We start from the raw sequence: 17,477 nt of genomic DNA, 5'->3' as shown, positions 1-17,477 counted from the left end.
AGTAATATATACCAGTGTGGCTTCCCAAGCGCAGTCCTCCTGGTCACAATGAGTCCATGGAGTAGAGGAGCAATATAGCAGTAGCTATTTGACACAGTTTTCAGGTAGAAGAGGACAAATTAGGAGCATTGGCAATAAATAAAAAGGGAACTTTAACCAATAACCTGTTCAGTATCACCTGCCTAATGCACTGCAGAGCTTTTTTTCCCCCAGCATCCTTTAATATTTTGCCCTCTGCAATTTTGGAGGAAAGATATAATATTATGGCTTTTGCAGAGCGAACCTGGAGGAATCTGAAAGCTTTGCCCATCCATTTCTAACATCTGCCTTTATAGCAATTTGCACCGTCTCATTATAACTCCACTTACTAAGAGTAGTGTCACTTGTTCTGGGAAATGACTTATTTTGCTTCCTACTGCTAGACAGCATCCCTAAACATCACAGGGAATGTAGCAAAAATGTTTTCAGGCTCTCAATACTGTCTCAACCAGAACACTCGAGAAAACCTCTAATCCTTTTCAGTATAAATGTGTTATTTATCATATGGGAATAATGTATTGAAGCACAAAAATTTAAGACTTACATGTAGTTGGTTTTTCTGTCTATGCCAATTTAAAATCAAGAATAATGAGTTTTCAAAGGCATCCTCCCAATATAGCATTTCATTCTTTGGCACTGCTGCAATATTTAAATAAATTGGTTTAGCCTATTATTATTGGGTGTGCTTCTGAATTCATTTCCTTCTGGAAAGCTACAAGTAGACAATTTTAACTATATGATAAATTATGTTGCCAAATGAAATGGACTAGTAATCAGAGATAGGCTGTCAGATCAATTTCAGATTTAAATTCCTCTTTTCCCTTCACCTGTTCATTAAGCGTCAGATGCATGGCAATCTTAGTGACTGATTGTGCATTAACAACCTGCTCATACAGGGAGGTGTAACTTAGTAAATAGACCATACTAACATATTCATTTAAACATAATTCGGAGCTAATATATTCAGTTCACAATTCAACATATAAACACCCTGTTTCTCCCCTAAAGTTTAAATTTTGGCTTGACAGGGAAGTGATATGATAGTTCATACAATTACAATGCAACAAACCAGAAACTGAAGGTCAAAGGAAACCAGGGGGGAAAAAATCAAACAATAATATCTGCTCTATGCAATTTAAAAAAACAACCTATATGGTTGTTTCTATATAGGGTGTTTCTTATATTATCTTACTCCTGCTCTTTTATTGAAGTTCAGTTTTTAAAAATCTACTGAAATATTGAAAGATGCAAAAAAAGAGCAATTGAGATTATCAAAATGCTGGAGTTTTTTAAGAATTAGATAGGAAGAAAAAAGTGCAGGGTTCTGGGTTTTTTTTTAAAATAGAAATAAGATAAATTATTCAAGCTTCAGGGGAAAACACGTAGAAAAAGGCTTTCTCTGAAATTATTAGAACCTAAGATCATACAGTGGAACAGAGTTGTGGAAAACTTAAAACAGATACTTCTTTCCATAATGTACAATAGACAAGACAAGTGGCTATTGTAAGATGTAGAGATGGAAACTAAACTTCCATTTTAAAGGAGTGTTTATATATTAAGAATATAATGTACAAATTCCAGTAACTGAAATAGTCTAACAGCAGGTGGCAGCACTTAACCAATTTTAACTGATCTTGAAAAAAACTAGGCAGAGTTGAATGTGTAGGAGTTACATTAAAAAAAACTTTATTCCAGAAGTGAACCATGGTGAATCATGCCAGAAAAACTGAGAAACTTCACTTTTCCTTTTTCTAGATCTGGACCATGTCAATCTAGTCATTCTGAGTAGTGGTCCAGCCATTTTCTAGCACCGAATCATTCATAAGAAGTGGTTTCTAGTGTTCTAATTAGATCCCATACAAATTTAACAAAAATATGTTTGGTCAGTCAACTCAATACTTAGACTGGGTCTGGCATTTTTATCCACCTATCAAAATCTTCCCAAGGACCTGGGGTATTATGTAGAGTAAAAGTTATTCCAATAAAAGATGCCTTTTGCAAGTGACTGATGGTAATTTTGCCTATGCTGATGAAGTTTGCAGGTCCTTGTTTTTTGTGATTTTTCTCAAGTTCTTAATCTTATAGTCTGCTGTCTCCAAGGACTGCCACGTCCACTAACCAGACTTTTTTTTGTCTTTCTTATCAATAATTGTTACATATGCTGTTACAACTGCCACATATGCTTATCTGTTTCAATTCTAAAGTCCCAAAGCACTTTAGCTTCTTCATTTTCTTCATTTTCATACTTTGGCTATTCTGTGGCCCTACCAGTTCCTTGCTTACAAGCAAATAGTATTTCTTGCAGATAGTCCAATGTACCATTGTTGATACTTTGTCATGCTATGTTTGTAGCCAATCTGTACAATCTTCTTGCAGCAGCTAATCAGCTTCTTTGCAGAGGTATCACTTGCTGTCTGTTGCTGTCTTCTCAATTTTGGATTTAGCAATAGCAATAACACTTAAGACATATATACCGCTTCACAGTGGTTTACAGCCCCTCTCTAAGTGGTTTGCAGAGTCAGCCTATTGCCCCCAACCATCTGGGTCCTCATTTAACCCACCTTGGAAGGATGGAAGGCTGAGTCAATCTTGAGCCAGTGAGACTCGGACTGCCAAACTGCTGGCAACCAGCAATCAGCAGAAGTAGCCTGCAGTACTGCATACTAACCACTGCACCACCGTGACTCTTTCTTTATATGCATTTGTTGTTAAGGCTTGGTCTTGTGCCCCTTGGTCTCTTTCTTCAACTTGCCTGCTCTTACCATTGCCAGGTCTTGTTATTCTGTGCTTTGCCTATTATTTGGAGTAGGACCCTGCCCAAGGTCATATAAGCATTCATCTTACTAACATTTAGAAAGCTGCCAAATCTTGACTATTTCAGAAAGTGTTCAGGAACTGATGGAAAGGTGCATTCCCACCCTGATGTAGGTTAGGTGAATGTTTTTACTGAGAATGACATTCTTAAATGGGATGGATGTGGAGGTAATAGGATTGTTTTGTATTATGGTATAATTTATTGTTCTAATTTTCTTGTTTATTACACTGTAGTGAATTGCTGCATGTGTGCTTGCTCAACACTCATGCGGAACAACCCTTGACCCCCTCTGCCAATCTGCAAAGCCAGAAAAGTTGGGGAACTCTGAGCTACATCACACACCCCTAGTGGATCCGCCAGAGTATTCTTTTCTCACTGATGTTTTTCACAGCAGTATTAAAACAGGGTCTAAACACATTACGGGCCCCCCAAAACATAAAATTATTAAAAAAAACCCCCAAAAAAAAAAAAAAAAAAAAAAAAACCTAAAAAAAAAAAACAGCCCTGGCTTAGAGCCTCCATTTGTGCCCCCCTCAGGACCTCTGTTCATTCCAAAGGGGCTATATTTCAAGCTCCAGTTTTCTTTTATACACTAGCTGGGTCCTTCATCACGAAACAAGCTCCTATACGGCACATAAGAATCCCGAATGATGCACAGAAGCCCTAATTACAAAGGTACAAAAGAAGGAAATTTCTTGGCTTCTGTGTTTGTGTTATTTTGTGTGTTCTCTTTATTTTTTTTTAAATAAATGTATACATAAAAAGAGAAAGATAATGAATTAGCTCAGTTTTTCTCAATCTAGTGCCCTCCAGATATATGCTGCAAATACACTTAGACAGACTACCCGACATTTCAAATTCTGGTTTGATACTGAATCTAGCATAACATTAACTATCTTTGACCATCATTGCTTTAATATCAGTTCATAACTGCAGTGATAATAACAGAACCAAAACTTAGGATAAAATAGTTGCATCTTCCAGAGTGCAAGACACATATGCAAGGAATTTCTTGCATATACTTTCAGAACATGAGGAGATTATTTACAAAATCTATTAAACATAAGAAACTTGAGAAACTGTAAAATCATCTGCAACCAAAATTCAAGCCACAATTTCAGGAAAAAGAAAGATCTAATAGTAAGAACAAATAAAAAGAAAGATCTAAATATATGCGTGCATGCGTGTGCGTGTTTGTCTCAACCACACAAAAATCCCCTTGCCTTTCTTCCCACAGTATTCATTCTGACAGTTCCCGACAGAAAGCTCAGTAAGATTTGAAAAGAGGGATACATTTCATTGTAATGCATTAGTTCATTACTCAACTGATCAGCAGAAATTAAATAAAAATTAACCATTCCAAAAAACAATAGACATTCACCTCTGTTTTATGAGGCCACAAATTTGAATTTCCCTGGGATATGTCTGACAAAAGAGAACGTTAGTATTATTAGCATCAAGTAAAGCTACTTTTTTCCCCACCCACATTATTCTGGGGATTTCCAGAGGTTTCTTAGAACACTCAAAAAACTAAGCTAAATATGACATAAAAGATATTATAAAACCTACCAGCATTAACTATGGCATCAATCTCAAGCACTGTGATATCGCCTCTGTATAGGGAGACTTTTTCACTAAGACTTTTCTGCATCAAGAAAGCTTCACTGGTGTTGTCTTCTGTAAAGAAATAGAAAAGAGTTTAAGGAATGGTAGTCATCGCCTTATATTGGAAAATGAAAAAAAATAGCCAATTCTCCTACTACTATCAGTTTAGTACCATAAACATTAAAATATACATTACTAATGTATATATTTTAATCTGCATACTCAAATACTTAATATATACAAATATGCCACATTAGTTTCAGGGTACAAAGCAGTTCAACCCCAGCATTTATTTACTGTTATACTGACCTTTTTGTTTCTGTTTACCAAATCTGAAAGGGTACAAGTAGTCCTCAAGTTACAATGACAATTGAGCTCAACGTTTTTGTTGTTAACCAAGGCAGTTTTCAAGTGAATTTTGCCCCATTTTACAGCCTTTTGGCCAGAGTTGTTAAATGAATTTCTGCAGTTGTTAAGTGAATTATACAGTCATAAAGCAAATCTTCTCCCACTAATGTTGTTTATCAGAATCCAGCTGCGAAGTTTACAAACTGTGTGTCAGAACAGTGCAACTGCCATAAATACATGCCAGTTGCCAAGCTGCTGAATTTTGATCATGTGACCACGTGGATGATGCAATGGTCATAAACTGGTCATAAGTCATTTTTTTCAGTGCTGTTATAAATTTGAACAGTCTTAAATCAATGTTTGTAAGTCGAGGACTATCTGTATAACAAAATTAATGACTGATTTTTTTTTTCTAAAACACATTAACAGTAGCCATCTCAGAAAGAAAACAGCATTAAAACTCCACTTTTAATTCCTTATACCAATTGTGTCCTTTCCTGCAATTATGCAAGTACATAATAATCCATAATAATAATTGCTTTAAGGAACTGCAAACTGATACCACCATCATGTTCCCATATGCTCCACAATACCTTTCAAATTCAAAGGACTACGTGGAATAGCTAAGACCATAAAAATCAGCTTTTTAAGCATAATTGTGCCTTGTCTGGATTTTGGAAGAATTTTCTTTTGATGTCTATTTCAGAACAGTGCTATGCAAGTAGTATATACAACAAATGTATAGATGAATTTGTATGTTTGTACTATATCGTGTGTTTTATAGGTTGTTAGATTTTTAATAAAACAATCAAATCAGAAATCAAAAAACCTTTATTTGACTATGAAATCTGTAACTTGTATAGCTTTTTACTTCGTTAAAAAAACGGAACATAATCCCCAAAATGATGATATGGCGTGCTTGATTTTATCAAGTGAAAGAATACTGGCCTGGCAGAATATTTTTATTTTATTTTATTTTATTTATTTTATTATGTCAAGCGATTATTAGATAATAAGTATAAACATGGTTATGAATACATGAAATGGATACGAATAAGAAAAAAAAAGAAACAATAGGACAGGGACGGTAGGCACGTTGGTGCACTTATGCATGCCCCCTACAGACCTCTTAGGAAGGGGGTGAGGTCAAGACAATCTAAGGTTAAATTTTTGGGGTTTGGAGTCAGGTAGAGTATTCCAGATATTGACCACTCTGTTGCTGAAGTCGTATTTCCTGCAATCAAGTTTAGTGCAGTTTACCTTGAGTTTGTATCTATTGTGTGCTCTTGTATTGTTATGGTTGAAGCTGAAGTATTCATTGACAGGTAGGACATTGCAATGTATGATTTTATGACTATACTTAGATCGAACCGAAGGTGGTGTAGTTCTAGGTTGTCTAGGTCTAAAATTTCAAGTCTGGTGGCATAAGGTATTCTGCTACGAGTAGAGGAGTGGAGAACTCTTCTTGTGAAATATTTCTGGACTTTCTCAATTGTATTAATATCAGATATGTAATGCGGGTTCCAGACTGATGAGCTGTATTCAAGGATTGGTCTAGCAAATGTTTTGTATGCTCTAGTTAGTAGAGTGATATTACCGGAGAAAAAGCTACGCAGGATTAGGTTTACAACTCTTAATGCCTTTTTGGCTATGTAGTTACAGTGGGCTCTAGCACTCAGACCATTTGAGATGAGTACTCCAAGGTCCTTGACAGAGTTTGGATCACCAACAAGGTCTTGACTATTCAGCCTGTATTTTATTTTCTGATTGTTTTTGCCAATATGTAAGACAGAGCATTTATTTGTCGAGATTTGAAGTTGCCATTTGTTTGACCATTCTGACACATAGTCGAAGTCTTTTTGAAGGGTAGCAGTATTGTCGGTCGTGTTGAATAGCTTTACATCATCAGCTAAAAGAACGCAGTTGCTCTTAATAGGATCACAGAGGTCATTTATGTAGAGTATGAAGAGAGTTGGTCCTAGAACACTGCCTTGGGGGACACCACTGTTGACAGGTACAGGATTTGATAGGAGGCTCCCAATTTTGACCATTTGTTGCCTGTTTGAGAGGAATGTTTCTATCCAGTTATGCAGGTGTCCAGAGATACCATAAGATTTTAATTTTAGGAGTAGTTTGTCGTGTACCACTGAATCAAAGGCTTTACAGAAGTCTATGTAAATTGAGTCAATTGCTTTGCCCTGATCAAGTTGTATAGTCCATGTTTTTGCAGTGTAAGAGTTGCAGATTACAGGATAGTTTTTTTCTGAAACCAAATTGTTTGTTAGAGAGTAGGTTGTTAGTCTCTAAGTGGAGGATAATGGGTTGGTTAATAACTGATTCCATGACTTTACAGGTGACACAGGATAAAGAGATTGGTCTGTAATTTTCAACTAGGCTGGGGTCTCCCTTTTTGAAGATGGGGATGACCGTGGCTTGTGACCATAGGTTAGGCAAGGAGCTGGTCCTGAAAGATTTTTCAAAGATTATGCTTAGAGGTTCAGCTATGGCAGTGGATAGCTTTTTTAAGAAGTAGGCACATATTCCACCTTCATCCCCAAACCCCCCCAAAAAAAAAAACCCCCCCCCCACCCCCCCCCCCCCCCCCCCCCCCCCCCCCCCCCCCCCCCCCCCCCCCCCCCCCCCCCCCCCCCATCAGACCACAAAATTTTAATTCTAATTCCTTTTCCCCACTGCTTGAATAATTGTTGTTCGTTTTGTTCTTCTAAGTTGGCTTCTTCTTTATAAAACTCCTCCCCCTCTGGTTTATTGTGTTCTTGTGTATGCTGAGTCACCATTTCTAATTTCTGTAATACATAGTTACACATTTCAAGTTTAATTTTTATCATGTCCCTTGTATCTTGCATATCCGATCTTATGTCTTGTGAGTCCAGTCTTATATCAACAAGTAGCTCCTCCATTATATCTTCTCCTTTTTTCTTTTTCTTTCCTCTTCCTTAATAGTTGAAATCCTTTTCTTTGATAGATATATTCAATCTAGAGTCCAGTATCTTATTTCAGCCAATATCTTTTGAGTTTATTTTCAACAATTCATACTCTTGAGTCTTTATTCCAAATCTTCTAATTGACCTCCCAACTGTTTCCCAAATTACCGGGTGGTTCTATGACAATAATAAAGTTCCTTTTATTTTCTTTCAAGTTCCAAGATCCAAAGTCTCAAAAAGACCAGCACTTGTTTTAAAACACACTAAAGTTTTCCTGTACCATAAGGTGGGGCTCTTGAGTCTTTTTCTTTTTAACTTTCTTTGTTGGATATGATGTTTTTATTAAATTTGCTAATTTCAATCATTAGCTATTCTTTTCAACACACTCAATTCCAGCATTTAGTTATGCCCTTTAAGTGCGAACAATTCAATATCTTCCCAGTTTAATTTTTAAACCTTTGTTGTGTTAATGTATTTTCCTTTAAATTTCTCCTCCAGATTAGTCCAGTAAAATAATTAAATCCAAATTTAAAAACACATTTTCTTTCTCACTTTCTCTGGTCGCCACTTCCACACACTTTCCTCCAAAATAACCCTTTAATTTTATACCGGGGTACCTCAAAAGCTATGTCCTTTGCCTGGTTTACACTCTGCCCGCTACTTCTCTCTCCAGCACAAAACTTAGTTTCCCGGAATGTTCTTTGTCTTCATGGTGGTCATTTTAAGACCACCGCTGCAGCTTGCCTTCAGGAGGGATTTTCCTGTCGGAGAGGGAAGTTGCGGCTCCCCTCAACTCTCCAGGCGATTTCCCCCTTCTTCACCACCCTACCGATCGGGATCCTCCAGCAAGAGAGCTTAGGAGAAACCGTGCACGATCGCAGATTCTGCACTGACACCGACGAGGAACAAACTGGAAGTCGTGTGACTTACTTCTGATACAATCATCATGGTAGTCAATGTACAGGTCCTTCTCTCCATTTTTTTGAGTTCTGTGTGGAGTTCATGGGAGCGGATTCTTTGCAATATGGGTAAATCTGGTCGTGAGCAAAGTTTGTTATGGGTGGTATTGGTTTTAGCAATGGCGTTTATTGTATGAATGAGTATCCGTTTGCTGGAGTCATTTTTGCAAACAATTCTACAAAATCTTGGGGCCACCGAACCATCATTGTATTTGAACTCAGGGCCATCTCTGGTTATTTCAATGATATCTTCAGGAGAGATGTTTGTTGTATTGGAGTTGCTTATGATATTGCAAACTTTGGTGATATCATCAGATTCTTTGGTGTCTTCAAGACTAAATAAGATGGCATTTGGACGTTTCTGAGCACGTTCCATGTCTCTGATGAGTAAGGAGATATCATTTGTGGTATTATTTGATGGGATAATTATTTGTGGCTGTGGTTTGGTGGTTATTTTTGGTTGTAGTTGTGAGGTAATAGTTGTGGTAGTGGTTGTTGAGTTGGGATTTGATTTTGAGCTGATAGGTATTCGCTTATCTGTGCTATTTTTTTTTTCAAGAGAGATTAGGCTTGCTTGTATAGTTGTTTCAAAACGTGTTACTAAGCATTCTTCTACTGAGTGCATGAATGATTCTATGCTTTCAACTCTGTCAGGCAGGGTACTTAGTTTGTTTAGCTTAGGTAAAGATGATGGACATAGACAAGGAAATGTATCTGATGTTTTTAGGAGATCAGCTAGGCTTTTGGTTAAGTTTAAGCAGAAGAGGTGGGCTTGATTGTCACATAGGTGGCATTTAATGTTGTTTTCACTTTCATTGATGGTTTCAAGACATTTGAAGCATGTGCAGTAGTCTGGGAGGTCATTGGTAGAGATATTCTTTTGTTGATGTTTGGTGGAGGGTTTGGAGTTTTTGGCCGGCATGGTCAATAACAATAGTACACTAAACAATTACAATAGCTAAATTAATATGACAAGTAGACAGTTATTTAATGAATGTTGGTAATTAATATATGTTAATTGATAAGTTAGAGAACAAATCAATAGGAAGTGTTCTTATTACTAAAAAAAATCAATCAATTATACAGCATTAAATCAATATCAATCAATAAATCAGTGGTCATTTAACAATTAATTATTATACTATTAAATGATAAATCAATTATTTTAGACAAAGCATTATCTATCAATAATAGTTCTTGAGGTAATGAAATAATGGAAATAGTGAAGTATTGGAGGTTGGTATTGAACCAAACAACTAATGTTTTCCCCAGACTCGTAATTACTCACCCAACCTTATAACTGCTATTTCCAATTAGGCATTTTTATTACCTCTGATCATGTTGCAAATTTCTTTGAGAGAGCTCACTGAAACTAGCATTAGATAAGAATACAAACTTCTCCAGAAATAAAGGCATGCTCTGTGAGGCAAATATAACAAAGCAAGATTGCAGCATTTTATGCTTCTTTGTCCCCCAGAAGCCATGAATAACCTGAGCATTCAATTTCCTGTACTTATTCCATAACTTTTGAAAAGAGATTGCTTAGCAGGACAGGTGTGCATACAATAAGAGTATCTTATACCATCACCTACAAAAACTAAGCAAACATTAAATACTTATTTATAAAAGCAATGAAAATGCAATCCTTTTGTATCTAGAATTTAATATCATACACTACTGAATTATCTTATTGTAGTGGCCAAAGGGTTATCATCTCTGTATTATACAGAAAAGAACAGCAACCAAAGCCAAATCAAGCTATCCAGTTCCCTACAATGTGGTAATGGGACCTGCATCTACAATAATGCTATTTTGTAAGACTTCTAACATTAACGTTTAAGCAAAATTTAGCCATTCCATTCGGAAAAGTTACACGCAAAGTTCAATGTACAGTGTTGAAGCAAATAATTGTGCAGATTATATAATGTGCAAGACTAGCTGTGTATTTGAAAAACATTACAACTGTTACATAAAACACAGTTGCTCCTACCAGCTAACAAGTTGAAACACATCCAGTTGGTAACTCAAACCTCAATACACAATATCATAACTTATTGGTAGCAATACAAATACCACAGCTCCCCAGGAAATTACTGACAGAATTGTTACATTAGCATTTGTTTACAGAGTTATTTTTGTGCTTTTGATTTTCTATGAGAACACAGTACTAAATCACATGACAGTAGGCCAATAATATAAGACATTTTCCATCTATTTTATTATAAAATATAGAAAGTTAATTATGATCACAGGCACAATTGTAACATAAATAGATTCATCAAATTTATTAATAACAAATCCTTTCAGGACCAAAACGGATATGCTATAGAATCCAAAGTGTACCACCAGAGGGAGTATTAATCAAGATGATAAACATTTGTGCTCGAAAATTAGTACATTTTAAATCTTATTGATTCATAAAACAGCATAAATATAATTGAAAAACAAACTAAAGTACAGCTTTGCGTTTCAGCAAAACAAAATAGCTGTCCAAGAATGGAAACCCACTTTGAAACTGCTGATATTCTAGACTTATTACAACTCTGTCCATCATCAAACAACTTCTAGTGGAATTCTTTGTTTTTTACAAGTTTAATAAATAAAAGACTCCTCTTGCTCACCGGGATGTATATTCATACAACTCTGGATGGAATAGAAAGGATTTAAATATATGTATACTTTGGTCTAATGGTTAAAGCACCAGACTAGAAACCAGGAGACTGTGTGTTCTAGTCCCGCCTTAACCATAAAAGCCAGCTGGGTGACCTTGGGCCAATCATTTTCTCTAAGCCCATGGTCAGGCTCAGGTGGCAGGGCAGTCAATCAATTCCTAGTACAACCAAATGGATAAACACTGAGTTAATGGGAGGTGGGGGGAGGGAGGTAACTGGTCCCTGCAGTGAAACACAGGAAAAATATTTCTTGAAAAATATTCCCTTCTCACCCCTATGGTGGCCTGTGACTTCTCAATCTCGGGTCCTCTATCATAGGGCCTTGGAGTTTGAGGGCTCTGTGCAGTATCTTAGCTATTCCTAGCACTGTACTCTTCTGGACAGAGTTCTGATCAGTGATGGGTTTCAAAAAGTTTTCCTACCGGTTCGGTGTGAGCGCGCACTTTGCACGTGCACTTTGCATGCATGTTTGCAACTCACCTTCTGCTGCAAGCCCTGTGTGTAAAATGGCTGACGTGCAGCAATTGGCTGTGCCACGCGAAGCAGCTGAGGTTGAAAAGCAGGAAATAAAGATCAGGGGAGGAGGGAGGGCCCAGCAGCTGATCGTTGGAGCGAACCTGTTCACGCACAGATGATCGGCGGAGCTACCGGTTTGGGCGAACCAGGCCGAACTGGTAGAATACCACCACTGGTTCTGATGTTGTTCTTGGGATCTGTTGGAGCCACTTTCCCAATTTAGTAGTCACAGCCCCCCAACTGCTCCTATCCCTATTCCTATCCCAGCCCTGGGCTGCCAGAATGATTAAAGAGCAAACAAGCTTATTCTCATAAAATCACTTTATCTCCTGTCTCTGTGCTCTGTAAGTGGTGAGGGCGAGGGCTGGGGATAAAAAAGTACAGGGCAGACAGGAACAACATGTACTGACTGTAATGGTGATCATTTGACTATGGGATGCTGCAGAGGTAATAAATGGTCATAAGTTGATTGTAACATTATTTTTCTAGCACCATCATAACTTCAAACAGTTGCTGAACGAGTAAAGCAAAGACTACCTATATTATATTCACCAAAGCTGGTAAAAAATCTTCAGCCTTAGGACAAGATTTTAACCTGAGCAAATCTATGGTGCAAAACATAGCAAAGAATGCTAATAGCATTTATGGTAATACATACTACCTTTGTCTACTATGATAACTATGCATATGAGAAATCCAGCTGTAAAAATTTGAAGGAAAATGCTTTCACTGTACGTAGAACAATAGATAAGGAAGTAAACATGTCTGAGTAAGTGATAGTGCTTAAGAATAAAGCTTTAAAAATTCAGAACCACGTGTGGCAATGCACCTGGGTTACAAAATTTGACACCCTATCCATCAACCCAATTTTTTCCACTTTTTTTGTTTTATTTACTTTATGTGAGATTTTTAGGGAATCTAGCACAGAGTAAAGAAAGTCTGTGCATGTAGTGTTCTGATTAAAACAACAATTGTGACCAGAATTTAGATTTGTCCCCAAACACCTTTGCAGTTTTCAGAGTAAGAAGCATTCGAGAGACAAGAAATTATAAACAAACATAAGGTAGTTAGCACTTTCTCAAGGGAATTGTAAAATAAAATGAAGAGAAGATTAGTGAATGGAAGATACTTGTCAAAGGTTTCCTTATTCTGCATATTCTCTAACTTAACTTGCTTGTATATCTATCTGGAATGAGCTATACACATGCTATAATTATTCCATTCCTTCTATTCATAATAGTATTTAATATCAAATTGTTGGAATATCAATAGGAAAGCAGCCCCATTTTTCAAAGGTTAAGAACCTTCAAGACACAGAGAAGGCCAGATTTCTGTGCATTATACTCACACCACTCATTAGTTGAAAATCAATTGTTTGCCACTGGATCAAATGAATACAATGAAATCTTTAATCTCTGTAATATCACATAAGAACTCTATTATGCCTCTGGCATTCATTCATGATAGCAATAGAACTGTCTTAACATCACCTGCTTGTTTTAATAAAATGATAGTTATACATTCTCCAATTGTTAGCATGTTCTGAGATGAATTTTGCTACCAAGAAATCATTGCAAAGATTGAAGTGATAAAAGATTATGTCTATAGGTGAAAAACAAAAACAGAAGCTAAGAAATAATGATCATCTCATTCTTTGTTCTTGGGGCCTGGCAGGAAACACCTCATGCAAAGCTATTAGCAAATATTCAGTACAAAAATATCTACCAATACAGCTATAACAATGCAATGCAATCCTGAACAGTTTGTCAGAAAATTTATCCTTTAGTGCATGCTGCTGTCTTCATCTTTATAATCAACATGATATTATCAAATGGAGCCCATTTTCCCATTTGGATGATTTTTATGATTTTATTTTTAATCAAGCTATTTGTAAAAGAATGCTACAGTTCTGAGTAGAGAGACATACAACACAGTAACAAAATAAAAATATGATAGCAGCGAAACAGACTGAAACGTCAATAATCTAGTTACAATTCCTAATTAAATACAAAAATTATTTAAATAAGATCCTTTATTATAAACGGGGAGAGGGAGAAAAGAGAAGGGGGAGGGAAAGAGAGGAAAAGCGAGAGGGAGAGAAACATGCAACCTATATTCACAGCAATTATATTAATGAACATTAATTATGATCATTTGATGCTAAAGAGTTAAATATATAATTAAGAAAACATAAAGCAAAAATAATTGTTACTAAGCATGCCACAAAAGTGACCTGATGATAGCATGTATGCTGAGAGCTAGGGAGGCAGAAGGGAAGCCATAGAAGATTTTGAGTACAGCAAACCATACTCAACGAGTAGTCCTTAATGGGTCTAAGTCTACATGGAGGGAAGTAAGCAGTGGGGTGCCACAAGGTTCCGTCTTAGGCCCAGTACTCTTCAATATCTTCATTAACGACTGAGATGAGGGAATAGAAGGGGAACTTACCAAATTTGCAGATGATACTAAGCTGGCAGGAATAGCTAACACCCAAGAAGATAGGCTCAAGATCCAGATGGATCTTGACAGACTAGAACACTGGGCCATATCTAACAAAATGAAATTCAATGCAGAGAAAAGTAAAGTCCTACATTTAGGCAAGAAAAACCAAAAGTACACATATAGACTGGGTAAAACCAGGCTCAATAGCAGTAACTGTGAGAGGGATCTTGGGAGTCTTAGTGGACAACCAGCTAAATATGAGCCCGCAGTGTGCAGCAGCCGCCCAAAAAGCTACTGCAATCCTAAATTGTATTAACAGAGGGATACAATCAAGATCAAGGGAGGTACTAATTCCACTCTATAAAGCCTTAGTAAGACCACAGCTAGAGTACTGCACCCAGTTTTGTTCACCACATTATAAAAAAGATGTTGAGGCTCTAGAAAAAGTACAGAGAAGAGCAACCAGGATGGTTAGGGGACTGGAAACTAAAACATACAACGAACGGTTACAGGAACTGGGCTTGGCTAGTCTAGTGAAGAGAAGGACCAGGGGAGACATTATAGCGGTCTTCCAATATTTGAGGGGCTGCCACAGGGAGGAAGGGGTCAAGCTATTTTCTACAGTGCCTGTAGGCCAGACAAGGAATAATGGATGGAAACTGAACAAGGAGAGATTTAACCTGGAAATAAGGAGAAACTTTCTGACAGTGAGAACAATCAACCCATGGAACAGCTTGCCCTCGGAAGTTGTGGGAGCACCATCACTTGAGACTTTCAAGAAGAGATTGGACTGCCATTTGTCAGAAATGGTGTAGGGTCTCCCGCTTGGGCAGGGGGTTGGACTAGATGACCTCCAAGGTCCCTTCCAACTCTGATTATCTGTTAAATCTGATGTAAGCACTATTGAAGGGAACACACTGAAATTTTAATAATTTCTTTTCTTAAGTCTCATGTAATCAATTTTTATTCCTGAACAGTTTATGCAGTATTGCAGAGAAGAGTTCACCCTCTGATACCTTTAATCAGTACAAGTAAGGCAGCAAGAATATTAACTGGAATAATCCATCATAGCACTTATTATACCTGATAATATTATGGCCTTCAATTCACCCCCAGTCAAAATGACAGTATTAACTTATGAAGCTGTTCATAAATTAGTAGCTCAGTACAGTAGTGGGATTCAAAAATTTTTACTACCGTTTCTGTGGGTGTGGCTTGGCGGGCTTGGCAGGGGGAAGGATACTGCAAAATCTCCATTCCCTCCCCACTCCTGGGGGAAGGTTACTGCAAAATGGCCATTCCCGCCGCACCCAACTAACCTGCTTTCCAGCTCCATTCTCCTGTGCAGGGCAACAAAAGAAGATCCAGCCAATCAGCTGGAACTCAGGAGGTAGAGAATAGATGGGTGCGGAGCCAGTCAGAGGTGGTATTTGCTGGTTCTCCGAACTACTCAAAATTTCCTCTACCAGTTCTCCAGAACTGGACAGAACCTGCTGAATACCACCTCTGGCTCAGTATATAGAATGATGTTCCAACTGAATCTATAATCAAGTACCAATATGTGGATGATAGTAGTATTTTTCAACTCTGGGCCAACAAGAGACATAGTTGAACTTGTCTCAATGCCTGTAAAACATGGACTGGAGGCAAATTAAACAACATAAACTCAGTCCCAGCATGGCTGATTGATACCGCATGCAGAAGCCTTCCAGTTTCAGAAATTTTCCATCTTCTCCACTGGGCAGAGCTGATCTTCCTCACATAAAGCTAGTTCATAATTAGGTGTGCTCTCAGACTCAGAGATCTGACGTGAAGAGCAGGGGACAACTGTGGCTAAGATGGCCTTTGCAAAGATCTATTTCGTGTATAGTTATGAATTATGGCCTGTCCTAGATCAGAAGGCTTTGCTCACTGCCACTTATGGCTAAGTCATTTCACATCTGGATTACTGCAATGTGTTCCACATAAGGTTGCCTTTGAAGGGCAACCAGAAACTACAACCAGTCCAGAATCAAGAGGCTTGAGCAATTAAAGATATTGGTCCATCTGCTAATGGAATGTTTTCCAAGCTGCCTCTGCAGACCTAGATGAGCTCACAGATACTGTAACATCATATGTCAGCTTCTGAGAAAACTTATGTGTACCAACAAGGAACCTGCAAATATATAGTAACAATAAACCTTGGTTCACAGCTAAACTTAAGCAGCTACGTCGTTCCAAAGAGGAACCCCACAGAAAAGGTGACAGAATGCTATACAACCAGGCCAGAAACATATTAACAAGAGAGATCAGAGCAGCAAAAAGAAGATACTCTGAAAAGTTAAAGAATCAATTCTCAACAAATGAACCAGCAAACATTTGGAAAACTCTTAAAAATGTCACTGGCTTCAGCAAACCTCCTTCCCAGGCAGAAGGAAATCAACAACTAGCAGATGACCTGAATGTGTTTTACTGCAGGTTTGAAAAGAAACCACAGCCACCTATCTCCACAACCCACATCTCAAACACACCAACAACAGCCAAGCCTCCTACAACTGGCCCCAATCCATTGGGCTCACAACCTCTGGTGATCACAGAAAAAGAAGTGCAAGATCTATTACACAGATAGAAGCCAGGAAAAGCACCAGGGCCAGACAAGATAACTCCTTCTTGCTTAAAAGTCTGTGCTGACTAATTGGCCCCCATATTCATCCGAATCTTCAATAGATCACTAGAGATGTGCTATGTTCCTTCCTGCTTCAAACGTTCTATCATCATCCCAGTGCCAAAGAAGCCCTTCATCAAGGAACTGAATGACTACAGACCAGTTGCTCTAACATCTGTAGTTATGAAAATCTTTGAAAGGCTTGTGCTGTCCCACCTAAAAACCATCACGGATCCGCTATTAGATCCCATGCAGTTTTCATACTGAGCAAATAGATCGACAGATGATGCTGTTAACATGGCTCTGCATTACATCCTACAACACCTTGAATCTCCAAATACCTACGCAAGGGTCCTCTTTATTTATTTTATTTATTTATTTATTTGATTTGTCAATTGTTTACAAGATAATAAGTACAAGTGTATACATAGTTGTTAATATATGAAATGGTTACATATAAGAAAAATAAAAGAATAAGAGAAACAATAGGACAGG

At 37.6% G+C, this 17,477-nt stretch overlaps 1 protein-coding gene across 4 annotated transcripts in view; it reads right to left on the bottom strand.

Moving 5' to 3' along the window:
• The window catches only part of MACROD2 (mono-ADP ribosylhydrolase 2), a 1,127,501-nt gene that overhangs the window by 1,092,944 nt on the left and 17,080 nt on the right, over positions 1 to 17,477 (bottom strand). For all 4 annotated transcript variants that reach the window (XM_026668493.2, XM_087948725.1, XM_026668495.2 and 1 more), the window contains exon 3: positions 4,424 to 4,531. In XM_026668493.2, coding sequence (XP_026524278.2) covers positions 4,424 to 4,531 — 108 coding nt within the window. The remainder of the gene's footprint in view (positions 1 to 4,423; positions 4,532 to 17,477) is intronic.

This window comes from Notechis scutatus, chromosome 1 (assembly GCF_049901735.1).
Source record: "Notechis scutatus isolate UNSWTSFEM ecotype Mainland chromosome 1, rNotScu1.2, whole genome shotgun sequence".
Lineage (NCBI taxonomy): Eukaryota > Metazoa > Chordata > Lepidosauria > Squamata > Elapidae > Notechis > Notechis scutatus.
This window is presented reverse-complemented; position numbering and strand designations above follow the sequence as displayed.